We start from the raw sequence: 26,885 nt of genomic DNA on the forward strand, positions 1-26,885 counted from the left end.
ATATGACAAACYAAAAGACCACTGCTCCAAGCCATACTCACGTCAAACTCTGAGTGTTCCTGCACAACAGGATGCTCAGTGATCCAGGTTGGGTCTTCTGCTGCAGGCTGTATGATTTCTTTCACTGCAAAAATAAAAATACAGGGAATGTGAAAATTGCACTAGTAGTGTGAAGAAATTGTTGAAGGCTAGTGTGAAGAAGCTGTAGAAGGCAGACTGAAAAAAAGATCCTTCCTCCTCYCAGGTTGCACCCTTGCTAGTAGGGTGTTCTCAAAAGGTTTGCCAGAGAGATTTTGTTTCTGGAAGTCCCCCTAGATCTCTCACAGGGAGTGCAAAGGAAAGTTGGAAACAGCGGGACTGGATAGCCCTTCTCCACCAGCTATGCAAGGGTGCCTGAGCAGGCAACAAAATGAAGTGGGATTCCTTTGTGCTGCTCATGACCAATGTAAAGCTACTAAATTGAACTAATCTTGAGTGCTGAGATCAAGATCACACTGTGATAGATAAAAGGATATTTAATGGATTAGATAWGGGATCTTACTAACAATGACCTGACCTGGTTAATATTACAGCAAAACAAACTACAATTCATTTGTTTTCATCACTTGTTTTTAATTGTTSAGAGGGTAGCTGAATAATTCTCACCTGAGCCTGAGAATTATCTTATAAGGCCTCAGATGTATGGCTCACTGATGMGTCTTAAGTAATACTTACTATTAATAAGTTGGAGAGAGCTGGGGTCCAAAGTCAAGGATGCATTTTCCAGCAAGGCATTTTTCTGGAGAATTTCAGCAATATAATCTTGGAAATCACTGATGGTGTAAACAACTGTTGGATTATCTTCTATGTCCATAAAGGAGTTGTCCTCCACCTTGTTGGAATGAAGGTTAATGAGGTCCCAGGTGGCATTGCTGATGGCTTTTCCATCAAATGTAACAGCATAGTGGACTTCCACTCCACTTCAGTTTTACAGAGAGAAAYAGAACAAAGATTAGAGGATAAGGTCTTCAAGGTATTGCATACATCTTATTTGTCTGTTTATTTAAGAACCTGAGCCAGTATCCTTTAAAAAAATGATGCTTTAAAATAATCAAACACAACTTAATTCAAAACAAAGACAAAAATCAATTTTATTCCTTTTTGTGCACTGCAGTGCTTTCCAGCACTGTCAAGATCCACATAAGAAAGTTCTCCAAGAAAAGGCTACCTGAACATGACATCTGTTTTGGGCACAGTATTGTGTTTCTACTTGTGAGYAGCAGAAAGACCACAAGAGCAGAAAAATGTTGGCTTCTGCCAGCATTATTAATGGGCCCACCACGATGCAATTGTGTGAATGATTTTAGGATCCTGCTTTTAGGATTATGGCAGTGATGGCAATAGCTGTGAGATAAGAAAACAGCATGGAAAACAGATATAAATATATATATAGTAGTAAGTAGGAACCCTGAACACTGACAGTGTGCRGAATCAGTTTGCTTGAAATAATGTTTTTGACTGTACTAAAGTGGCACTTAATATAATCTTTAGTCTGAAAAAAAATCCCTATTACTATATCATTTGATACATTACTCTTGAACAAAATCAATTTGTTTTGCACCCATGCACTGTTGAGCTTTTTTTTGTATTAACTGCCCTCTATTTTCTTTATTTTCTTCTCCTGACTATTTCTGAATGTCCCTTCCCACACGACAGCATAGCAATCAGCTTTACCGTACACTGGGCAAACGCACAAAGGAGCTTCAGAAAGTATAACATACTTTGGCTGCACACAGTGCGCAGCAAGAAAATGAAGTAATCGATGAAGTGTTAGGAAAAGCTGCTCCAAAGATAGTTTTTTCCTCATTCCACAGAGCTGGGCTGCCTTGCTAAAGCTCAGCTCAGAGAGGCCTCCAGAGCCCCAGTGCCAGATGTTGCAGAGACCTAATCACACCTCTGGATTTTTGCTGCCGGCTCTGTCCTGGAGATGAGCCCACCACAGGTTCATCATGGGCATGAGAACCAGGAGAAGAAAAAAAAAGGAGAGCAGTAGCAAAAGGCACTGCTAAGGTGGAATACAGCAGGCTAACCAAAAACAACATTGAGATTTAATAAAACTGTGCTGTCAGTTGCATTTTATCACTGTGAACTCACAACTATGACACCAGCATCTGTCTGGAAAAGGCTAAAACGTCTGGAACAGAACCTCTCTGGACAGCTGGATGTCATGCAGAAAGTGCCAAGTGACAGAGGATGGCTTTGAGTCACTGTTGTTTATAAAAAGGTTTGAGTTTTCTAATCTTTATTCTAAACTTGAAGTGCTCAATCTCTATAACACTATGGAAACTGGACATTACTTATACCCCTGCTGAAAAGCAGACGAAAGAAAATACTTCTTGCAAGTCCAAAGCTGCAGTTATTCTTTGTCTGTGCCATTCCTGAAATATATCGAAGGAGGAAAACTTATGATCCTAAATATATCTTCTCAAACACAGGCCCAGGCTGATCCCCATCTTCTGCTGAGGAATGTCTATAAAACTCCTGCTAAGGTGTTAGCAACTCGGGCCTTGAGGTAGTTAGGTCTTTGCTAGAAACCTATGGTTTTCTTATCTATTTGTATTTTCATATCATTCATCATCCAGACTGCTGCAAATTATAGAAACCTTGAGTCATCATTAAGTAATTTTGTTTTCTTCACCAAAGAGACAATACCTAATTCAATAGCTGACTTGTGTTTAGAAAGATATTTCCACAAGCAGTTTGTTGTGATTAATATTTAAATAAGGAAATCAGGTTATCTGAAATCAAGTGAAATCATCTACTTGCAGTTTTTGGTAGAACCCCCACCTAGTATATTTATGCTGGATAATTATCTCACTCCAGAGCCAAAACCACAATCCTCAAGACTAGTGTGCTACAACTAATGTGCATTTTTTCGTCTGCATTACTTCATTATGTAGAATGAAGTTGTCTTTACCTGTCCTCCTCAGGAGAGCTAAATATACAAACAAACAAAAGAAAAACAAGACCTGTTAAAACAATTTCAGCTTTAAAGTCTTTTAACTTAATATTTATCAAAATGACCATGATATTTGATAGGACACACATCTTTGAAGATACATAGAGAAAAATGCTTATAAATTGCATGGTTATTCTGTTAAATAAAGACAGTTCTAGTTTCAATGAACTGAGATATTTAATACTGATCACTAGAAATCTGCAGAGTAGAGCCATCTCACCCTATTGCAAACAATGCAGTTRAATTACTGCCAGTGCCAAGAGAGTCCAAACTCACTAATTCTGCCTAAAGACTAGCTCATAAACACATTTTCCATCACACAGGACGGAGCACAGAACAGAACTCTGGTGTTTTGCCAGAAATATCAACTTCTATTTCTCTTTTGAAGCGAAGCGGAGAGACTTGCAGGAGATACTAGACTGTAAATAATTAGCTGGAAGGGTTTGCGACCTCCCAGGCAGAGCTTTGGCCTGGCACGTGTCACTGTACCAGTGTGCTGRGGTTTTAGCCACAAGTGAAGGTGGGAACTTAAAAGCTGCCTCTGTGCTCCTGCAGGGACTGGAGTTTCCCTTGCTGAGATAGGTATAACTCTTATGGATCCATGAACCAAATTATCAGCTCAGATAAGTACGCTATATTAGCAGGCCCCAAAGTGGAGCTAGTCACTGCATTTGGGCAAATAGCACCAAGTTTGTCACTGCATTTATCACCAGGACCATTGCTGCCATGTTCTTTTGAACAATTTTGTAATTTCATTCCTATACCATTCTGTTCTGGTATCTCCGACAACATAATTTGATCAGGCTCATCTCTCCAAGGACCATATTTCATCCTTGTCACCTGCAAGGAACTGAAGCACGAGGAGGACACACAGTTTGCCTGTTTGCAACAGTTCGCAATAATGAAGAATTTCAYGGCAAAGCTAGAAACTGAACCTAGTCCAGGGGTACAATTATAAAACCTAGTTCTCTTTCTATAGCTGTCTTGTTACCTGCATATATTCTAGCCAGTACAATAATTGCCTGGAATATTCTAATACAGATGACTAAAACCTCATGGAAAATGTAATTCAGGTTCATTCACGAGCAGCCTCACTGGATTCTGAAAGTTGGGTCCAATCCATTCAAGAAGAAACAACATAGTTTTTGATMCATGTCTCCCAAACCTCAGACATCAGATATTTGATATGTAATACTAASAATCCATTACTTTCCCAAACTAATTTAAGGTATAATTCTGAATCCCAAAGTAATTTGAATAAACTAAACTTTTTCAACAATATTCACAAGAATAAAGTGAGATAAAACATTGTAAATAATTTGCAAAAGCTATCCACTTAGATTTGCTTTGATCAAAGGGAGAAAGACCTTTTCACATCTCAAATTGTAACTCAAAGATTGCAATCTAACCTTTTGAGTTAACAAAAAATAACATTAGAAATTGAAAAGAAATTTTAAAAGTCTTTTGGAAAAATGTGTATTTATGTTCTTCACTGTTTAATACATGTCAACAGTATTGAAAAACTAAGAGATACTGATTTTAAAATGAAAAGAGTTCTTCTATAATGGAAGACAGAGTCTTTCAGAATATTTCAGAATATTTCAGAATATTTAAGGTTGGAAGGGACCTCTACAGATCATCTAGTCCAACCTTCCTGCTCAAGCAGGCACACCTASAGCATGTGGCACAGGGTGGCATCCAGGCRGGTTTTGAAGACCTCCAGAGWAGGAGACTCCACAACCTCCCTGGGCAGCCTGTTCCACTGCTCTGTYACCCTAACAGTAAAGAAGTTSCTCCTCACCTGGAGACGGAACTTCTTATGCTTCAGYTTGTGGCCATTACCCCTCGTCCTATCGCTGRCCACCAGTGAGAACAGCCTGTCCCCTTCCTCCCTGCATTCTCCCTTCCTGAACTTATACAYATTAATCATATCCCCTCTGAGCYRTCTCTTCTCCAGAGAAAAAAGGCCCAGCTCACTCAGCCTCTCTTCATACGAGAGATGTTCCATTCCCTTAATCATCCTGGTTGCCCTTCTCTGGACCCTCTCCAGAAGCTCCACGTCCTTCCTATACTGGGGTGCCCAGAAYTGAACACAGTACTCCAGGTGCGGCCTCACCAGAGCTGAGYAGAGGGGCAGAATCACCTCCCTTGACCTGCTGGCAACGCTCCTCCTGATGCAGGCCAGGATGCCATTGGCAATCTTAAATAAGAGCACCTTGCCTTAAAGTCAAGGCAGATATATCATGCACGATACTCTCTTGGACACCAGAAGCAGAAAAGAGGAAACACAATTTGGAACTCAATTTTAAACTTTGTCTAAATATGTATAAACATAACAGTATGGAAGCATTTGTCCTTTGGTTAACATATCCTAGAAACTCCTGTGTTTGTTCAATGTTCATACAAAGCTCTGTCACAAACAATTGTCAGCCAATGCATATGCATCCATTCAGAGAGCATTATTGCTGGGACATATGCATTTTTAATGCATATTTTACTATCTCTTTTTTACCTGTATTCCAGGACTTGAACACTTTTGTATCCGGGTAATCCATCAAAAGCCTTTTGGATCTATTTTGATAAAAAGAAGAAAAACACAACACAGATTTAACCTCTTTGGATTGGCAGATTCAAGAAAAAATTAAATGAGAGGAGGCAGCAATGCCTGCCTTAGGAATAGAGCTCTCCTCATCTCCAGAGGGGCACTAATGCTACATAAAACATTCAGATGCCCCAAGTGGTGGCACAGAAAGGATTCAGGAGTGGGTGGCAGTGTAGCTCAAAGAGGAAGTSTAGGGGCAACTTGGTAGCACATCCAAGCCTAATTCAATAATCAGCTGTGTCGCATGAGACCTAAGAAATAATTACTCAAGGTTCATGCTGCTTTAGTTTCTTTTCYCCTCCCCAAAGACTCTTGCCAGTTGAGGATTATTTTTTACTCCTTCAATTCTCCTTTCCCTCCCCAATCTCCCTATTTTTAAACTGCCTCTGGTGAGATTTAAACAATCTGAGAGCTGCCAATTTTTTTTCCCCTCTCTCCTCCAAGCACTTCTTCATCCAAGCACAGAGAGAACCAGGCAAGGGATCAAAGGGGCGGAACATCCACATGCCAGGTGGACTCTGTCCCATTGGACATTTGTTAAACACACACACACACACACACACACACTATGGCATTGCTACTTGGCCACATGTCTAGGAAAATTAAGACATCTAGCTTATGCTTGCAGCTTGTGACAGTTGTAGTGATGCATTTTGGCTACTGCGAAGGCTGCATCTATTTCCCATCTGGCMCAGGGTTATCCCCTGTGAAAGAGATATGGAGTTTGCCAAGGAGAACCCCAAGTAAATGGGACTTAGGAAGGAAGAAAGCTAAAGAAAAGATGACCCCCATGCTGCATGTTCCTCCCTCAAGCAAGGAAACAGATGCTTCTCCCAAGAGGATGACAAGCTCTCTGTCCCTGCAAGATTATGGAAATAAAATATAGGGAAACAACAGGGAGTGAAAAGTTAGGAGATAGAAGTCTGATTGTATCTTAAGAGAGCATTTTCATTTTGTTGGGCAATAATATCACTTGCAGCATATAAATGAAAACATATTAAACTTTGATTAAAATTAAATTACCTTTAAAATAAATTCTAATATGTCATATATAAGATACACATATATTTATATGTATTTATAAATACATATATGGCTTGGGTGGTTTGGGGCGTTTTGTTTTTTTTGGTCGTTTTTCTGTAAGTTGGCGCCTAAGAGTCTAACCATGCTTCATTCCTACTGACTCCAGCGGGATTTAGTCATGTGTTTAAGAACTTTTCTGAGGTTGGAGGATTTTAAAACATGCGCGTATGAACTKCTGATTCTGGGCATAAACATTGGGCCAGTGTTGTCTTGGCTGTCTGAAGTCCAGGGAGTATCTCACTTGGGGGCAACAATTTGATTCATCRGAAAAAAAGCCACCTACTCTCCAAAAAACATCACCTACTCTATAAAGAGTCTCTAATCTCTACGACAAATCTCTCTCCTTCAATGCCATATCAGGACACTTCTTGTATTCGTTAAGACTTTCCGGATTTTATTTCAGTGTTCGGCCTYGGCAGGGGATCTGGAGCACGCCCACAGCGCAGACCCAGGAGGATCCGTCCGCCTCCTGCCACCAGGAGGCAAACAAGATTCCTGTCATTTTCTTCTCCGTGACATCTTTAAGTCCTGCCTCTGGAGAGAGAGTGACTGAAAAAAATCAGAGAGGGCACTAAGGCCAAAGTGAGCCCTGGTAAAAATAAATGTTTAAAAGGACTGGAAGAAGCRCAGTAGTCTCATTTAATAAAGACATCTGCCTTWGYTYCWTKYKMKMRMAWGRARCWAAGTAAAAGAATGAAAGCCAAAAAGGAAATAGCATCCCTCAGAAATGTCCGAGTATGGGGACTGAGTATGTCCCCTTGCAGARACCTAGCACAGCTTTTCGACCTCCCCAAAGCACACTTCTACCTCTTTTGCCTGCAAAAATGCCAGCACACTATTTGACAATAAATAGGAAACTAGAGTAAGCATTCTTTGGCAGCTGGTATGCTGCACACAGTGAATGGCAAACAATGCTACCACTTCCAAAAGGATGTCAGACAAAACAGGATATTCTCATAGTGGATGAAAATTTTCCAGCCTGACTTAGAGTTGGCAGCCCTAAGTTGGTTCTACAGAGCCCCTTTAAAAAAAAAAAAAAAAAAAAAAAAAAAAAAAAAAGAAAGAGGGAGGTAGGGAAGGTAAATTACCTGTGCAGTGAATTGTTCTGAGAGCTGCTGATATTTTGGGGAGGCTGGGTCACTCAGCTCCTCACTGTACTTCTCTCCAGCGATGGTGATGCTGAACTCAATGATCTGCTCGGTTACAGGTTTCAGTAGCTGCTCATCCTCCTTCTTTATCTCATTATTGGTCTGCAGGGGAAGGGTAAAGGGAATAAACGAGAAGCCATTTAATGCCTTTTAGGTATGTTATGCCCCTTGACTCTTTGATTTTTTCCCAGGAAATAAATTGTTACTCATTACAGCACGTAAAAAGAATACAGATGTCTATATGTACATATGACTTGCTATCTGTCATCAGGATGTGTCCTCAGGATGTGTCTAAATGAATTCTTACATGAGCTAGAAACTTCTCCAGCTCCTGGAGACTTCTTTGGCCCTTGATGTGACAGAGACCCTAAGCCCTCTCGGTAAATGCTGTACGGATTGGAAGGCACCAGGGCACTGCTTGTGGACCACAAAGATGGTCATGGATATATCTGATGACATATGAAAACTGCAGCCCAAAGCAGGGTATGCTGAGCCACCAGCTTACCTGTCTGCCTTGCACCCTAACGAAGGGCTCACGAAGCCTCAAGGACAGAGGTGGCAGCTAAGGAGGCAGTGGTTTAAGACAGCAAACTTCTGACTACTGCTTTGCTACTGGAAATTCTGTTTTCCATTTGCACACCTTCCATCTAACACAAGGCACATCTAGCTGACCACGGCTACAAACAAATTCAGCCGCGTGGGGTGTTCACAAGGCAAGTTTCAAGTGCACCACCAACAGCTCACGTGAGCCCTCATCTACCAGAGGGCTCCTACTTACAATTCCTTTTGGAAGRCTGCACAACAAGCTGTGCAGTTTGAGCAGTTAAGGACCCCATGGGATTCACTGCAGTCATCAGGAGAGCAACCAGGACCCCTGCAAAGCTGAACTGCCATCGACAGGTTGACAGCAGCCTGAGGAAGCCTGTGGCAGTGTCTGTGCAAGCCAGTAGGAGCTTGCAGGTACCACGACTGCCTTGAGCAGCACTGAATTCCAGTCCTAGCTTATTCTACATTGAGTGAGCAGGACACAGAGCACCTTTTGCCTATTTCCCTACTAATGTGCAACTAATTCACTATTTCTTCTTCTATAATGAAAGAGGCAAGAGGGGAGAGGAAGGGAGGAAGAAAAAAAAAAAAAAAAAGAGCAGTTTCACAGTTTTGTTCTTGAACAAATTTTCAGATATTTGAGAAAGGATGGGCTGACTTAAGCTAAATAACAAGTCTTTTGTTATTTATGCTATTTATGCATGACTTCTGTTTTTTTCTCTATTAAAAAGAAAAAGAGAGGCCAAACTTCAGACCTCTCTGGCAAAACTGTAACCTGTGCTATGTATAGCATAGGAAGAAAAAAAAACCTTTCTCCAAATAGCTTAGTGAATGACTTACATACTGTACAAAGGCTCTCTAGGTATTTTTAACTAAACTCTCTTCCTTCCCTACACCTTTTTTGACGGGATAACTTTGCTGAGATCTAGAACGAGTGGTACCCCATCTAAAGCAGTTGGCATCTGAGAGATGGATACTCATTAGGAAAATATATGCTGTTACTATATAGCTCTTTGCAACTCAGTGTAGTATCTGTCCCCCCAAAATAAAGCTATAGTCAACACGTGAGTGCTTAAGATGAAATTCACTGGCTCATGGTCTTGTAATTCACAACTCATTTTGGCTGTACAGAGCTTTGATGAGGTGTGATGTAACTGTATAAAGAGTGAAAATACTGTTGCAGCAGCAGCAAAAATCTCATTCTAGTTTCGTTCTGATTTACTGAGYGCTCACTGCTCAAGCAGAAATAATCCAGGCAGTTCTGTTTAAAGCAAGAATAATAGTGTACATGGGACCAAACCGTTCCTGGTCTACAACGTAAAATCAGAGCCTGGACTCACTCCTGGACTTAAGTCAAGAGTTTTCTGCCCATTTCATGTTGAATGCTCACTCTTGGAAGCCCAGTGTCAGARTCCCTGGAAGCTCTGGAGGAAAGCATGGAGTTTGACCCAGCTTTGCTCCATGGCCCTGCTAGTTTATAGCACTCTGCTCAGCTAAACACAGCTCCCGTTCACACACAACGCAGGCAAGTTTGAAAGCTCCTCAATAAATCTAGCGAGAGTTTTGTGTTTATATCAAAACAAAAGCCAGCTGATTCATAGCACTGGTTTGCAAAGTTTTCCTCAATGGTCATGTAGGCCAACATACACTGGAGTCTGGGCTTCACTTTGAATACAAAGGAGCTGTCTCCTGGAAGCCGGGAGCTGTGTGGTGGGCAGCACCCTGCAAGCCAACTCRCTTTTACAGCAGCACTTAAGAGCAGGCTGCAGGCCTCTCTGTGCAGAGTTTTGCTTTAGATACCAGGGGGAGGGTAACTGCAAGACCATAAATGAAAATCCATACGTGCTGGCAGAGCAAAGGGAGCAGGGAACTGGGAGGGGACTCAGGGCTATCCAGGCCACCTCTCCTCTTGTCCTGGGCCCAAGGCACTATRTGGACCCTTGCAACGTTGCCACAGCAGTTTGAAGGGCACCATGTTTCCACAGGAATAATGCTCCACCATTGTCTTAGAGCTTTCAGAAAGCCCAAAGCACTCACTGCTTTGGCCTGTAACTCTAGCAAAAGCTTTGCTTGGTAGCTCAAATGATTCCTGCTCTTTCTCTGTGAGGATACTCAATTGCAAAGCCACTACAAATGAAAGAAAATAGGCAATTTTCCTACAAACCCAGGCAATTATTTTAAAACTTTCTAAAGATCATGCTCTGGTTTTAAGAAATCCTAATCTGTGTCAGTACACCGCACTAGCAACACCTTTAAGCACAAGGAAATAGAAATGTCCATAAATTATGTTATTTAGAAAAGAGAAGAGAATGAGCCCAAGGAAAAAGTCACTCACAGCGGTGTCTGCATCTTGGACCTCACGGACAGTAGTGCCTGAAGGACTCTCAATGGAGACCCCATGAGGGGGAGGAACGTTGGCAGCCGCATCTAAGGATGAAAAACAACATTTTTTTTTTTTTTAATTCACACACACACATTTAGACACATTAGTTCAGCAAGTGCATATTAGCTAGCTAGCAGTAACACTTGATTCCTGGTCCCACCATCAAGATAGAAATCACAACAGAATAGCAACCAAAATAAAACCACACCTGAGGAGTCTGAAGAAGAGTATCAACTGCATCTATCCCAGGACGTAGTGTATTTCAGGGGAATATAAAGCGAGCTCAGTCAMAAATGTGCCTAGAACTAACTTCTTTAGTATGATTTCTGTGATTCATTTGATAAGCTCATAACGTCAACCCAAACCCCAATCTTCAAATCACAACTGGGATTATTAAAAAAACGCTATATCATTTCTTAATTTGCTATTGATTTAGAATCAGTCTGCATGGTGTTTGGAACTCACCTCTCAGTGTGGTAACATCAATAGTTGATGCTGGAGTTGGAGTCCCAGTACTGTTAAACAAAAATAAATAATTACATCTGAAATGGAAGTTGGACAGGGTGATATAGATGTTTTAGTTTTTGGTTTATGTGTGTTTCTACTGCCCCACCCAAAAAGCACATTTGCAGAATCATATCATAGTACTACTCCGCTGATAAATTTATTAAAATAAAACAACCACACAAAACAACACAAAAATAGAAACACGGCCTTCAGAATATTTTGCCTCTCCATGTCAATCTAGCTCTCTGGTCCCTCACATCTCTGTTACACATCCTGTGCTCCTCAGGGGATGCCAACCGTCTTCGTACTGCAAAGGACACGGGGTCATCAAGTAATTCTGCTCTGCAAATGAAGCCAGTGTGAAGACCACAAAGGCAAAACTCAGAGACACACCTGTAGTAGTCTACAAAATGCTCAGATTTTAAAATACAGTGCACTGAAAATCATAACAGTACTAAAATCATTACTACAAGATGGGCCCTTTTTGCCCACAGATTTTACCCTATTTATTTGGAGATCTTGAAAAGCCACAGGTTCAAAACTCAATTACTGCATTTGCAGACACACACACACACACATAACACCCCTAGGCCAAATGTGGAGAAAAACATTGCAGCCAAAATCAGATAGAGCTGTCAGTCTGAGGAGAAATCAACAGCTTTGGCATGGCTCTAAGAATAAACCCAGGAAGGAGCCTGCACTATGATATTCAGTAGAACTCGTGCCATCAAGCCCGTGCTTTCCTCGTCTTCCCAGGTGTGACTTCTGACTGACATATGTGACTACTGCACCTGCAGTCTCACCAAGGGTGACGGATACCCTCTCTCCATCAGGATGTATATAAACATAAGCTGTGTCACTCCTAAAACAAATGCCAGGCAGGCAGGCACATCAAAAGTTATATACTGATATACCTGGGTACAAGGCTAAGATAAAACATACGATAATTTCAGTGTGTTCATGTGTCTCAAACTTTTTTTCTCCCATTGCCTCTCACAGGATTGTTATGCACCAATTACAAAATTTTCATTAAAAAAAAATATAGCATCCATACGAACAAAGCAGAAAATATTGATTCAACAATTTCAACAGTACATTCACAYGCAACTAAAACCCCTGAGCTCTGTGGAAACCTTGAAATTAAGTTGGTTGTGTCTGTTTCCATCTCATGAACACTGCCACCTGTTTTCAGGTAATGTCACTCATAAACTTGTTAAAGAAATTATCATTTGGGGAGCAGCTTCCAAGCATCAGCCAAAACAATTACATGAAATGCACTGAAATGCAAAACTAGCAGACACAATGGCATTTGCTAAASTGCTCGTTTAAAATTGTCTCTGGACAGGAAAGACAAACTAGGGACATTTCCTGGACCTCAAGGAARGGAGTCACTCGGAACAGCTCGCAAGTAGCAAAGATAAGGACCATAGTAAACATCAAATGTCCTTGTCCCTTATGTAGACAGGCCCAAATCCAGCTGCCACAATGTAATGGTTTTTAAAAACATGACWTTTTTTTTTAGTCTCTCTGCTGCATCTTTTGAAATTTCAATAAGTCTTGGCCAGAATTCCAAGAACTGGAAGCAAGTCACTAGCAAGCAAGTATAATTCAGACAAGAATAATATCAGCAAGATACAACTGTGATAGCGGTAGCAGATGACAGTCATGAGTAAATTCATCCAAAATCATCCATTTCTTTCTACTAAAATACAAGGATTTAGATTTTCTTAAAAATGATTATTTTATAGAGATTTAGTTTTTCTATTTATTTCTCACCTTGAAACTATATTCTTAATTATTAATTGGTTAGATGAAGTACTTTCCAGTTAAATTTATTTATCTCTAAAGATGCATTAGTCTTAGCAGTTCTGATAGGCATTACATTATATCTCTACCAGTCCTGCTAATTTAAGGCATCAGTAACTAAAACATTTAAATGCTTTAGTTATTAAATTAAATATATTGACAACTTTAATATTTTTAACCTTTAATAACTTAATAAGTCAGCGAAAGCAACCAATGTGCAGCAAGCATCTTTTTTACAGCATTTGTTATATTCTGTTCATCTGAAGTGCTCAAAACCCTTAYATGAACATTAACTAAGCCTCAAACAAACACCTTTCTATTTAGAAGGGAACTGAGTGAAAAAAAGAACTTATTACAGTAAAATAAATTAGGTTCTGAGCTCAACCTAAGACTCATAGGACTTATTTCAATTGCTCATGCAGAGGCAGCCTCTCATGCAGCATCAGGGCCTCCAGGTGCTCCTCGGGCTTTCAGCTGCTGTCTCTGAGGATGCAGGTCTCCCTCCTGGATCAGGTGTTTCTAAATACAGACTCTTACTGGTACAGTGTTTTTGATACAAGCTCCCAAGTCCTAATCAAATTTCCAACAAAATTCTGGCTCACCTCAGGCTGAAAATTAAAAGCAAAAGAGTTAAACAAAACCTAGTAAAATCTCAATGAATTTAATCAAGCAAAACCAGCAAAGAATTGAGTTTGGTCAAGTTAAGAATCACCACTTTCTTCTCAGAGGACAAAAATACTGGTTTAAGAAACGGCATTATACCAATTTTATGCAGCAATATTCATTCTTTGTTGCCTCACCAGACCTGGGCCTCAGAACTGTGAGGTCTGCTTCCTTTTCACATCCATAGCCTTCTCCTTCTCCTTACAATTTTAACTTTCCAAATGCCGATTTTTTAATTCCTAGAACAGGAGCAATAGTACTAGATACTTCTAAGAAAACCATTCAAAACGGCCTTGACAACATATTACTGACTTCATCTCATAATGTCTGACTGAACACACTGCTTTTAAGGTGAACACAGATTCAATTTTCACTCTAGTTAGAGCTGAAAATATGGCGCTTATTTATTTTTTTAACCCAGCATTAGTCCCCAGGCCAGGCTTAACTTTCAGTTATACACACACAGCTGAGACACCCCAGGGTGGAGGACATGACTTCAGCAAGAGCTTTCTGTGAAGCTGAGACAAATAACATGCGACAAAGCAATTTCTGCTGTCCTGCTTGCATAAGTGGAGCCCTGGACCACCAGGATCTTGGCTGAGCACTAAGCAAAACATAAAAATACACACACATGTACGGAGGGGCAGGAAGCAACAGATACAAGCGGATTTCTAAGAATGAGCAACACTGCTCGTTTTGTTGGTGGAAAGCACATTTCAGATCACACAGGCTATTAAACACCTGAGCCCAGGCAGCAGTAAACAAGACCCACGTGGGTCTCARGAGTTGATCTAAAGCAAAAGATGCTTATGGGCAGCCTATATGTAGAGAACAACGGTACAACAAACAGTTCCCATTATATTCCTCTCTTTCAAATCCTTACATGCTTTCATGTGATATCAGCCATGTCACAAGGAGATGTGTGTTTCTGCAGTCATGACATGACACTGAGGAAAAGCACCACTCGACTTGTCAAACAATGTTTCAATAATGCCACTTATTTTTTTTTTCATGAAATATTATAAATATATAGTGTTTATAAAATAAATATTGCATTTTTTGTGCAATATTTAACTATCTCCTCAACTGCATGATGGAAAAAGGCACCATCTCCAGATGGCAGAGGTTCCACCTGTTCCTCAGTTCATTCATCAGTTTGAGTGCACCACCACACCTACCAGGCTGCTGCATAGACATCCACGTTGCATCCCATGTATTACTTTTCCCTTTAGCGTGCTCCTCTCCTAAGTGGCAATCATTCAATCCCCTAAGCCCATGACCGGCCAAGCTGAGCATTGAACCTACGTGAATGCAAGCGCTGGTTTTATGGGAACAACTTTCATCCTGCTGTTACGTAATTGCCAGTAATGCCGGATTGAGAGTTATTCTGGGACGTAAATTACACAAGTGCAAGCCACCTCACTGCAGGCTGTGTTAAAACCATCCTAGCATTCAACTAGGTGAAACCAGCTTTTTCCAGCGAGGTGGAGAAACAGTATTGACATCTAGGTAGGCTTATCTGAGGTGTCTTAAATAATTTAGGTCACTGCTGCAACTCTGCGGCTGTTTATAGCTTTCAGTACTGTTCTGTTTTGTCCTGGAAAGATACTGTTGTTAAAATGGCCAGCAGGCATCAAAGGTCTCTCTTCACTCCCAGATCAGCCCTCGATTGAGGAACTGATATTCCAATTATTTCACAACTTTAATCCTGTATAGCCTTCTCTACTGTAAAATACAATAATTTCCAACTGTAAAACACAATAATTTCCAACCACAAATCAAACAAAGCATATAAGGGCAGGGAAAAATTCTTGTAAAGCTAAAGTTTAAACTAAACGGTGATAACAAAGATCCTATTTTAAAGCTATGAACAACCTCAAATAACATACATGGGGATATTTTAAGAGGGATGCAATATAGCCTTGCAGCAAGTTGCCTTAGGTTAAGCATGCCAAATATCTACTAGGTTTTAGAGATGCAAGGCCCTTTAGCGCCTGTCACAAAGCATTAGGTAAGATTTTCTTCAGATGAGCCCATAATTTGTATCCCATATCTCTACATTTAGAAGTTTTCCTGAATGATGACACTGAGATATAGATTAGACTTTTCAAGCTCAAACCTCTTCAAAAAGATGTTTTTTTTCCAAAGTTTCCAATATTTGGGTTGAAACAAACTACATCTCTGAAATCACCTTTTTTGATTGATAAAACGTAGATCCCTTCATGTCAAGACCTAGTCTAGATAACAACTGATGTTAATGAGGAAAAAAGTCAGGCCTGTGAAGTTCACAAGGATGGGATTTCTATTTCTGTGTTTTTTCTCCTTAAAAGAAAGAGCATATAAAGAGCATATGAAATTTTGACCAACGTTGTGGAAAAGGAGCTGAAGAAATTCACCCTCCCTAGTTTACCTGGGCACTTTGGGTAGTGTTCACATGAGAGAGAAGTTCAGCTCAGTGACAGAAATATAAACCAATCTCCAAGGGATCAGGTCTACCATTAGCTTCTCATGCTATTAACTTTAATATTGCAGTTATTAAAATAATTATCAAAATAATTAATTTGTGGATTGAGCTGTTAAGTGACTCCTCTGTCCCGTAAGTGAATTACTCATGTTTATCATAGCTTTATGTGGTCTGTAAAGCAAGGAACTGAATCACATGTTTTTTTAGAAGAGTTCAAGACTATGTTAGTTGAGTTTGAATTGCTCTAAAAACAAAAATTTAGATTAATTTCTGTTTGGGAATGTAGTAATAATGACATCAACTGTTTTTTCCCTTGTTTGCTTTTACTGATTCAAGCTCAAGTCTGCTCTGGTAAAAGGAATTGCAATTCAGATTTCAGTTTCTCACTCCCTTGTTAAAATGTGAGGAGCCCCTGCAGCTCGTCCCCTTGGAACAATGTTTTTAGAGAACATCTATCAGAAGGGTTTTGTTCGTTTGTTTTTTAAAAAAACACTTTTCTTAACATTCCAATTTTCTGGTTTTGGTGATGATGACCAAGTCTGACAATAACTTGAAAGCCTTTGGGAAAGGTTCACGAAATAGCCAGAATACTAACACAAGTCACTATGGACACATCTCTTTTCCAAAATAGCTCTCCCCCATTAAACTTCTTCAGGCAAACAGCCTTCACCTATGCTTGACAAGGTAAAGATGGAGATAAGCTAAAGAAAAAGCCTTTTATCAATCAGTTGAGATATTTTCAGTGTGACAAGGATGCTGGGACAACCTGCCAGAGCTTCACACACACACAAAAAAAAAAACCACACAATAAATATTTCACTTGTCTCACTTTCCATAGGCCTTTTTATACTGAAGGACATTTTGTTTTTCACTTCTCTTACTTAAAAAAAAAAAATTGTTTAGGGCAAAAATGAATTCTAGCAGGAGCGAGAGCTAGAGAGAGGACTTGTGAAGAGACATTAGAAAGAGAAGATGACTTACCCACATGACCAGTCCGTGCAGGAGCTGATAAGACATAAAAAACAAGTAAATGGAGAGGGGTTATAAAGTGTCACAGCTCAGCCTTGCTGTTTTCATCATGCAGAATGATGATATATTTACACAAGTTAAATGCAGACACTCACCCACCCATCGCTTCCTTTGTATAGGACAGTTTCTGGAAAATAAACAAACAAACAAATCCTAAATATTTTTGAGAAAGATACATTGAAGGAACTGAAATGCAGTTTATATTATCTTCTTCACTCTCCTTTACCAAAACAGTTATATTTTCTTTGCTCATATATTTGCTAAGTTCAAAATCTCTTAGCAAATATATTTTGGTAATAGAGATAAAAAAAACCCACACACTTCACCTCTAGTGAAAGCAGAACACACCCAACATTTCCCAAATACAACACTGTGAAAAAGAGCAGGTTTGTAAGAAGATGCTCTACATTTGTGTTAACAGCCAGTGCTTTGCATTTCCTGAAAATCAAGTCCCCCTGTCTTTAGTTGATCACTTGACATTACTATACACCTTTGAAAATCCATGCTTAGTATTTTTTTTTTAACTGTCTTCTTACATAGATTTAAGGGAAGTAAAGCAAAGCGGTCAGAAATGGAGCCAGAAAATAGTAACCAGGTTCAACATCTCAACATCTCTGGTTTTGAATACAGGCTAACAGTAAGATCCTTTTCAGTAACAAGTCTTAGAAAATACAGCACTTTTCCTGCTACATATCTATAGGTTTAAAGCCATCCTTTTAAAATAGAGTTAAATTTTGTAGTAGGATTAATTTGATGACTCTGTTACAGAAGTGACAGGAAAGACATTTTTTTCATTTATTAGTATATCAAGGTTGATACGGAGATACACAGGTCGATATTTTCCAAATTCTTAACCAAAATCCTCATAATATTAGTGAAATTGGTTCTAGAAAGATTTGCAAGAGTTTCTGAGGGGAACTTGATGGAAAGGAGGAAATGGAGGAAATCCTGAGCACTGTGTGGTATACTGATAGCGGTACATCCTGTGACTACATCAGCGTAGGCGGAGTATAAATCATTTATGGAAGAAACAAAGTCTGATTTTCTCCCTTTTTTCTTTTTGAAAAAGATTTGAGGGTTCATTTATTGTGTTGACTTTAAGATATATTTTTCAGTAGAAACACAGCCCTAAGAAGGCCAACTTAAACGCCTACTCTTAAATCAAAGTACAGTGAACTTAACACAGTATTTCCACTGTGAAAACTCCTCTGCAAAATATCCACATGTGTTTAATGACCTAAGGACTGACACTCTATGATCTCCTGCTAACTTTTCCTGTGAAATACGAGTGAAAAAGGTAAAAGAGATTTTCCAAGCAAGCTAGCCTGCTTATTGTTTTAGCTCCTGTTTCTAAGGAGGTGCAGAGATCTAGTCTTCTATCAATCAGGAATCGCTGCAGTGTCTCTAACTTTTCTCTTTTTTCCAGGCCATCAGTGGGCAGCAAGTGCGATCACAACTGGAAAAGGCTCAAATGGCAGCCTGATCATCAGTCCTGTGTAATGCTGACTTTGGTCCACTCGCTTTTCTGTATGTTCTTTGGCCAAACTTAAGTGTACAAGTCCATCAAATGAAGGATTTGGAGACACCAGTTTTAAGTAACAAACAGAGAAACAAGCATGACTATGTAGTCTAACAGTGGCATTGCCTGAGATGTTCATTAAGGGACTGTTACAGTGCTCTATGCAGTGTCTCTGCTCCCCTTCAAAGCACTGTGATCTGCATTAATTCAGGCACTCACTCCCACCATCCAAGCTTTCAGAAATTCATATTCAACAAGCATTGCTTTTTGTGAGCATCATTTGATAATGAGATGGGAGGTGCTGCTTCTGTACTTAGTCATAACTAAGTTATGTAGGTGCTATTAACAACAAAATTACTTCTCTGGAGCTCCATATATCTTTTAAAGACCACTGCTAGTCAGTACGCAGCACCTTAACTCACTAGGCCCCAAAGACCAGCAGCAGCAGTGGCCGCTACAATCACATCCATTGTACAGAGCAAGGAGATGGAGATCTCCATGGAGGTCCAGGAGATGTGGCCAAGGCTGCACCTCGTGGCAGCACTGGAGACCTGGTAGCATCTGTCTTTTCCAGATGAAGGTCCAGGATTACCCACAACATCATGGCATAGCCAAATCTTGCTCTTCTATAAACTGTAAGGATTAAGACCTGACCAAATCTCATACACCCTGTATGACTTTAATGGTCAAGAAATACAAACATGACACAACATCTTCACAGCTACATTTTAAGCCTATCAAGTTACTCAGGTCTGAATTTTGTAGTAAACTACAAAAATTTGTTGATACTAATACAAAGCTTAATATTGCATGGGTTTTGAACAGCCCCTTCCGGGGGTAGATGGATTACTCCTTAATTCRCCTAATTCCAGACAGATTATCATCTTCCCTTTATAAATTGAGACTTTTGCAAAGGAAAATAATTTTAAATAAATATATGCTTTAAATGACTGTTTAAATGACATAACTTCACAGTTTTCTTGGACAAATAATAACACCCAACTTGATTCAATGGCATCTCCATTTGAGAAATAAGGTTTATATATATATATATATGCTCATAATAATGATCGTTTCAGCTGAGGATGTGAAAATGAAGTATCCCCCCTTTACTAACCCAATACAGTCTGCAATATTTTGTAATATGATTGCTTTCCTTTCTCTTGAATATCTACTTTGCATTCCAGTCTGGGGCAAGGACAAGTCCTGACATACTTAATTTCATGGCAAACAGACACCTTATTGCCCTAATTAAAAGTCAAGGGGTCTAGAACTCTAATTTTGGCTCCGCTGCTCATTTAGTACAGAATAACCAATGCCAAATCATCTCACCCCTCTGACTCAGCTCCTTCACGTGCAAGATGCAGTTATAAACATGTTCCTACCTACCGCACGAGGATCTGCAAGGACTAATTAACATCTCTACCCTTCGAGCACTTGGTGTGATCTATAAATAGCTGTGCATAGTAACCTCACCGAAGCCAGAGGCGGTGGCTTTCACTCAGAGAAGCTGCCTCTGCAGATGCTTTGTATAAAATCAGTTTAATCTGAAGAATACTTCTCTAGTATTATTGTACCAGCTTTCCAAAAGCTGGCAAGTTGGCACTAGTGTTTCCCCTTATCAACAAGCTGCACTTAGTTTTATATAATGAATAATTATTGCAAGTTAAATTGCTCCACAGCATTAAAAACAGACTACAGCAATCACTGAATGACAAATATTACTGACTGCATGTGTGAACTTATGCCACCACACAGAGATTTTCCATAACCCGTGGAAAAACAATCACAAAAGATGCTTATCCAGCCCTAGAAGATGATCTTCATGCACAGAAGACAACGTATCTTTCTTGGGGATAATTCCAGACAGGGAAAGAGGGTAGGAGGAAACGTCAAGGAGATTTTAAATAATCTCATAGTAGTTTAATCCCATGCATGTAGCAGATCTCCTTGATTCAGCACAGTTGTGCCAGTGCACAGGAGAGCCCCATGAAGAAGCACCTCCCTCCTGGTCAGCCCTTGGTTGGCTGCAGCAACACGGTGTTCATAGAGCCAGCGTTGAAGCCCAGAGTGGGGGTACTCAAGGATGATGAAGAGGACAACATTTGGGAGCCAAAGCTGGAGGGAAAGGCCAGAGTGGAGAATGGTGCTCTGAGGGACACACTGGCAAGTAACAGGGAGGTGTACAGTGAACAAGGGCTGGGCTTAGAAGAATGGAGAGTTTTAGCCACAGTCAGTTTGAACCATAGGCTAAAGGTCCCCAAGAAAGCATCAGAGATGAGCTAAGGGTCCAGTCTGCCCAGAGGGAACTGGCTCCACAGAAGCACATAAATGGCTCCTCAGTCTGTGATGTTCTTAGTCTGTGTATACATTCAATAAAAATAGAGAAAGACACCCTTAGCAAGGAAGACCACAGAACAGGTGGAGGACAGACATCAGCTTTCTGCCCCACAAGAACCTTATGAAGACAAGATCTGCTACAGCATGAAGTGGTCAGAAACTAGCATCACGGGAGCTGGAGATTACAAACAGCTGCCTTCACTGAGGTGCTTGATCTTCCCTTTGAACCCAGTTCAGGCAAAATCATGTTATTTTACACTGCTGAGTGCCCACTTAGCAAGTGAAGGTAGTATTTTGATACACCATCCACTGAGGCAGCCTAAAGCAGAGCTGCCTACTACTGCTTCCATCTCACTGAGCAGCCAGTCCGTGATCCCAACACACTGAAACAAGCAGATTTTCTGAAGGACTGAAGAATCAAAGCTAAAATATATTGCTGAGTTAATACAATTGCTTTTTTTATTCCTTAATCTAGCTGCTTTTAAAGCTTTATTTCGGTAGGTCCTTCGTTTTCCTCTCTGCTTTTAATTTCTGAGAGGAAGTTGTGTTACAAACACCTTCCAGTGGCTAACTAAGCTTACACCCCACTATAAGGTGTGCACAGCTCTCAGTACTCAGAGTTCTCCCTCTTTTCAGCATCCAAAAAGGAAGTATATATATACACTTTCTGCTATTTGATAGAAATACGAAGAAATAGCATGCAGRTCATGCAAGTGCTATAGAGGTCTCATTCAAACAGAATGAACTAACAAACAGGGATGGTCTAGTTGGARATGTGAGGACTGGGGGCAGTCTTGGCTGCAGTGACCATGTTGGAATTCACGATCCTGCAAGGAGGAAGCTTGGCAAGAAGTCAGATTGCAATCTTGCACTTCAAGAGAGCCAACTTTGACCTCTTCAGTGACCACCTCAGAGGTATCTCCTGAGCAAGGGTCCTAGAAGGAAAGAGGGTCCAGAAGAGTAGGCTCATATTCAACCACCACTTTCTCCAAGCTCAGGATCTGTATATCCCTACAAGAAAGAAGTTAGTCAAGGAGTGCAAGAGATGTATGTAGATGGCCAAGATGCTCTTGGAAAAACTTTAAAAGAGAGCATACATAGTGTGGAAGAAGGGTCAGACCACCTGGTAACAATATAGAAACGTTGTCAGAGAAGTCAGGGATGTGATGAGGAAGGCCAAGGCCTGTTTGGAATTGGAGTTAGCAAGAGATGTCAGGGACAACAGGAAGGGCTTCTACAAATACATCAGCAGCAAGAGAAACACTTGGGAAAATGTGGGCCTGCTGCTAAATGGAGTGGGTATCTTGGTGACGGAGGATACAGAGAAGGCAGAGTTACTAAATGCCATCTTTGCTTCTATCTTTACTGCTGATGCTCTTCTCCATGAACTACAGAGTCTAGACCCAAGAGAGAAAACTGGGAGAGAGGTAGACTTTCTGCTGGTCAAGGAGGATTGGGTTATAGATTTTTTAAGGAAAATTTACACCGATAAATCTATCGGTCCAGATAGGATGCACTCAAGAGTACTGAGGGAACTGGTGGGTGTTATTACTAAGCCACTCTGTCATCTTCGAGAGGTCATGGAGCATTGGGCAGGTGCTGGAAGAAAGTCACCGTCACTCCAGTTTTGAAAAAGGGTAAGAGGAAGGACCYGGGTAACTACCAGCCAGTCAGCCTCTCCTCCATTCCTGGAAAGGTCAGAGAATCATAAAGGTTGGAAAAGACTTTCAATATCATTGAATCCAACCGTAAACTGTTCGACATCATGCCTGCTAAACCATGTCCCTAAGTGCCTCATCTACACGTTTCTTGAACACTGCCAGGGATGGGGAGTCCATCACTTCCCTGGGCAGCCTGTTCCAGTGCTTCACCACTCTTTCCAGGTAGAAATTCTTCCTAATGTCCAACCTGAACCTCACCGGCACAACTTGAGGCCATTTCCTCTTGTCCTGTGTGTAGTTATTCAGAGATAAGGTCTCCCCTGAGTCTCCTCCTCTCCAGACTACACAAATCCAGTTCCCCCAGCCACTCCTCATAAGGTCTGTGCTCCAGCCTCTGCACCAGCTTTCTTATCCTTCTCTGGACACACTTAGCACCTCCATGTCCTTCCTGCAGTGAGGGGCCCAAAACTGAACACCATATTCGAGATGTAGCTTGACCAGCATCAAATACAGGGGGACGATCACTGTCCTGGTCCTGCTGGCTATGTTGCTCCTGATACCAGCCAGGAGGTTGTTGGCCTTCTGGGCCACGTGGGCACACTGCTGGATCATGTTCAGCCCACTGCCAGCCAACACCTCCAGATCATTTTCTGCCACCCAGCTCTCCAGCCACTCTGCCCCAAGCCTCTAGCACTGCATGGGGTTCTTGAGACCCAAGTGCAAGACCCAGCACTTGGCCATGTTGAACCTCATACAGGTGGCCTCAACCTATCGATCCAATCTGTCCAGATTCCTCTGCAGAGCCATCCTACCCTCTTCCTCCCAGCTTGGTGTTGTCTATGAATTCACTGAGAGTGCACTCAATCCTCCCATCCAGATTGTCAATAAAGATTAAAGAGGCCTGGCCCCAACACTGAGCCTTGGGGAACACTGCTCATGACTGATTGTCAGCTGGCTTTAACTCCACTGAACACCCCTCTCTGGGYCCAACCATCCAGCCAGTTTCTTACCCAGTGAAAAGTCCACCTGCCTAAGCCATGAGCTGTCAACTTCTCTGGGGGAAGGCAGTGGGAGACTGTGTCAAAGACTTTACTGAAGTCTAAGGAGACCACATCCACAGCCTTTCCTCTCAGCAACTAGGCAAGTCACCTGCTCTCAGAAGGAGATCCAACTGGTGAGGCAGTATCTGCCTTTCATGAATCCGTGTTGGCTGGGCCTGATCATCTGTTTCTTGCACACATGCTATGTGAATGGAGGTGATAGAGCAGCTCATCTTAGAAACCATCTCTAGGCATGTGAAGGAAAAAAAGGTGATCGTAGTAGTCAGCATGGATTCACCAAGAGAAAGTGATGTTTGACCAGCCTCATAGTCTTCTACAATGCGATAACTGGATGAGGAAGGGAGGGAGGGAGAGAGGGAGGGGCGAGAGCCATGGATGTTGTCTRCTTTGACTTCAGCAAGGCTTTTGACATTGTCTCCCCTAACATCCTTATGAGGAAGGTCTGGAAGTGTGGGGTAGATGAGTGGACAGTGAGGTAGACTGAGAACTGTCTGGATGTCAGAGCTCAAGAGGGTGATGATAAATGGGGCCAAGTCCAATTGGAGGCCAGTGGTGTCTCCCAGGGGTCAGTTCTGGGCCGAGTGCTGTTCAACTTGTTCATCACTGACCTGGATGAGGGCACTGAGTGCACCCTGAGCAAGTTTGCAGATGACACCAAGCTGAGTGGARTGCCCAACACTTCAGAGGGCTGTGCTGCCATCCAGAGGGACCTGGACAGGCTGGAGAGTTGTGCAGAGAGGAATCTCATGAGGTTCAACAAGGACAAGTGCAGGGTCCTRCACCTGGGGAGGAATWATCCCAGGCACCAGGACAGATTAGGGGTTGAGCTGCTGCAAAGCAGCTCCATGGAAAGGAATTTAGGAGTCCTGGTTGACAACTAGTTGACAATGAGGCAACAGTGTGCCCTGGTGGCCAAGAAGGCCAGTGGGATCCTGGCTGCATCAGAAGGATGTTACCAGCAAGTGGAGGGAAGGGATCCTGCCCCTCTACTCAGCTCTGGTGAGGCCGCACCTGGAGTATTGGGTGCAGTTCTGGGCTCCCCAGTATAAGAGGGACGTGGAGCTTCAAGATAGGGACCAGTGTAGAGCAGCAAAGAGGATTAAGGGACTGGAGCATTTTATGAGGAAAGACTAAGCGAGGCATTCTCCAGCCTGTTTAGCCTGGAGAAGAGAAGTATGAGTTGAAACACCAAAAGTGGTTCCATCTCCATATGAGGAAGAACTTTTTTCCTGTGAGGGAGACTTTACTGTGAGAGCCCTGGAACAGGCTGCCCAGAGAGTTTGTAGAGCCTCCTTCTTYAGAGATCTTCGAAACTTGCTTGGATGTGACCCTATGCCACATGCTCTAGGTGTCCCTGCTTGRGCAGGGGGTTTGAACTAGATAGTTTCTAGAGGTTCCTTCTAACCTCAACCATTCTGTGATTCTGTGAAAAGAGCRGCACTGTGCATTGGCTGTGTTTTACTACAGACTCAGGAAGGAGACTCTACTTCTCTTAGGTAATAACCACTCCAAATTTCCATTAGAGTCTCTTGGTAAAATTTAAATTTCCTAAACATTTCGGGACTGGTAAAATACCAAGTCTCAGAGTTATAATCAATTTAAAAGTGCCACCAAAATAAAAAAGTGCCAATCCGTGGGTTTCTGCTTGCTCTAAGTGCCTTGCTGAACAGAAAGGTCCCAACAGTTACCTTAACCCATCATGTATATCTGTTGTTCCATCAGAAGAGCTCTCTTCTCTCTTCACAGTGACATACTTTACACTTTTCTCTGTCTTTTGAGAATAAGGACTCTGACACTACCCTGAACACTAAATGCAAACGGTGAAAGTCATGGGGTTAAGGGAACCTCAACATCCTAATGAGATAGGTGTTTCTTTCTCTTTGGCTTCACAYACCAGCAACAGCTTGGCAGCTGGACAGCAACACTGTCACTAACGCAGAATCAGTCTCCTCTCTCTTCTGCATCCTGACCATTATTGCTCCACACTCACCACCCAGATAGGCAGTTGCCTATTTACTTCACTGGATAAAATATATATTATCTGATAGACGTATCAGAGTGGGTTGCGTTCAGAACACACTAGGAATCAAAGGTATGTTAAATAAGAAGTCATAAGGCCCTCAAAATAACCACCAAACAAAATCTTCAGTCTCAAAASTCATGTTATAACATCCAACTATTACCACAGCACTAAGTCTTACACTGGACACACACATGTGGTCTTTTCCTCTGTTTGTTTTGATACAATGTCAGGCTGACAAAACAAATGGGAAGCCAAATAAATTTATAAATATTACTTATTGAACCGTATTTCCTATCCCTATCATTTCTAATCTTTCCCTCCACTTCTAATCAAGCACATGGATTATATTCATAGTGAGAGCTGGCCTTAYATCTTAGTTTATGATCACATATGTTACAAGTCACTCACCACATATTCCTAATATGAAATCACCTGCAGATCCATCAAAAACAATCTGAGCAAACATGGTATTCTCTATAAAGTAATAGGTATTCGCCAGCCTCTTTCAGCAGATGCTGAGTGTTTACAACAAATTCTGCACACTGTGCTTGCTTTCAAAGAACTGCAAACTATGCTTAATTTCACATCTGTTTTTTAACCTCTCAAAAATATCTTTTTTTCCTACCACCCCTCCAGGGCTTTCACCTTCAGTTCTTTTAACTTTGTATCTCCAAACTCAAACAGTCTGAACAGCATTTTCTGACACAATTGGTACATGATGTTGAAAATACCTTCCTATTTTAATTGCTTTGTATATGATAGAGGTGGATGAGTCCCTAGTTTGAGCTGAGAMCACCACAAAGGACTTGTCACATCCAGCCTACCCAACTATCCACTGCTCAGGCAGGTACCTTTGGAAGACCACGTAGTGGTCTTTTCTCGGTTCCTCTTGCCTGAAACAATGGCAATAATGTGTGGTTGAAGCTAAGGGAATTAATGAAAAGGAAACAAAAGCAGTTATCAAAGATGACTTCACCTAGCTCAATGTCTTCTTCCTAGTCACAGTCAACACAGGGGCCTCAGTGAATGTTGCATGAAGTTCTAAAAAATGG

General features: G+C 41.3%; 1 protein-coding gene across 1 annotated transcript in view; it reads right to left on the reverse strand.

Annotated features, from left to right (window-relative positions):
* IMPG2 (interphotoreceptor matrix proteoglycan 2) overlaps positions 1–26,885 on the reverse strand; it is a 44,639-nt gene that overhangs the window by 13,128 nt on the left and 4,626 nt on the right. Inside the window, exons 2-10 of the mRNA XM_026035884.1 lie at positions 17,325–17,356; positions 17,182–17,205; positions 11,226–11,275; positions 10,713–10,804; positions 7,772–7,933; positions 5,511–5,569; positions 2,957–2,974; positions 715–959; positions 42–124 (exon numbers count right to left, since the gene is read on the reverse strand). Coding sequence (XP_025891669.1) covers positions 42–124; positions 715–959; positions 2,957–2,974; positions 5,511–5,569; positions 7,772–7,933; positions 10,713–10,804; positions 11,226–11,275; positions 17,182–17,205; positions 17,325–17,356 — 765 coding nt within the window. The remainder of the gene's footprint in view (positions 1–41; positions 125–714; positions 960–2,956; positions 2,975–5,510; positions 5,570–7,771; positions 7,934–10,712; positions 10,805–11,225; positions 11,276–17,181; positions 17,206–17,324; positions 17,357–26,885) is intronic.

Source organism: Nothoprocta perdicaria, unplaced genomic scaffold (assembly GCF_003342845.1).
Source record: "Nothoprocta perdicaria isolate Ctin4 unplaced genomic scaffold, notPer1 scaffold_169, whole genome shotgun sequence".
Lineage (NCBI taxonomy): Eukaryota > Metazoa > Chordata > Aves > Tinamiformes > Tinamidae > Nothoprocta > Nothoprocta perdicaria.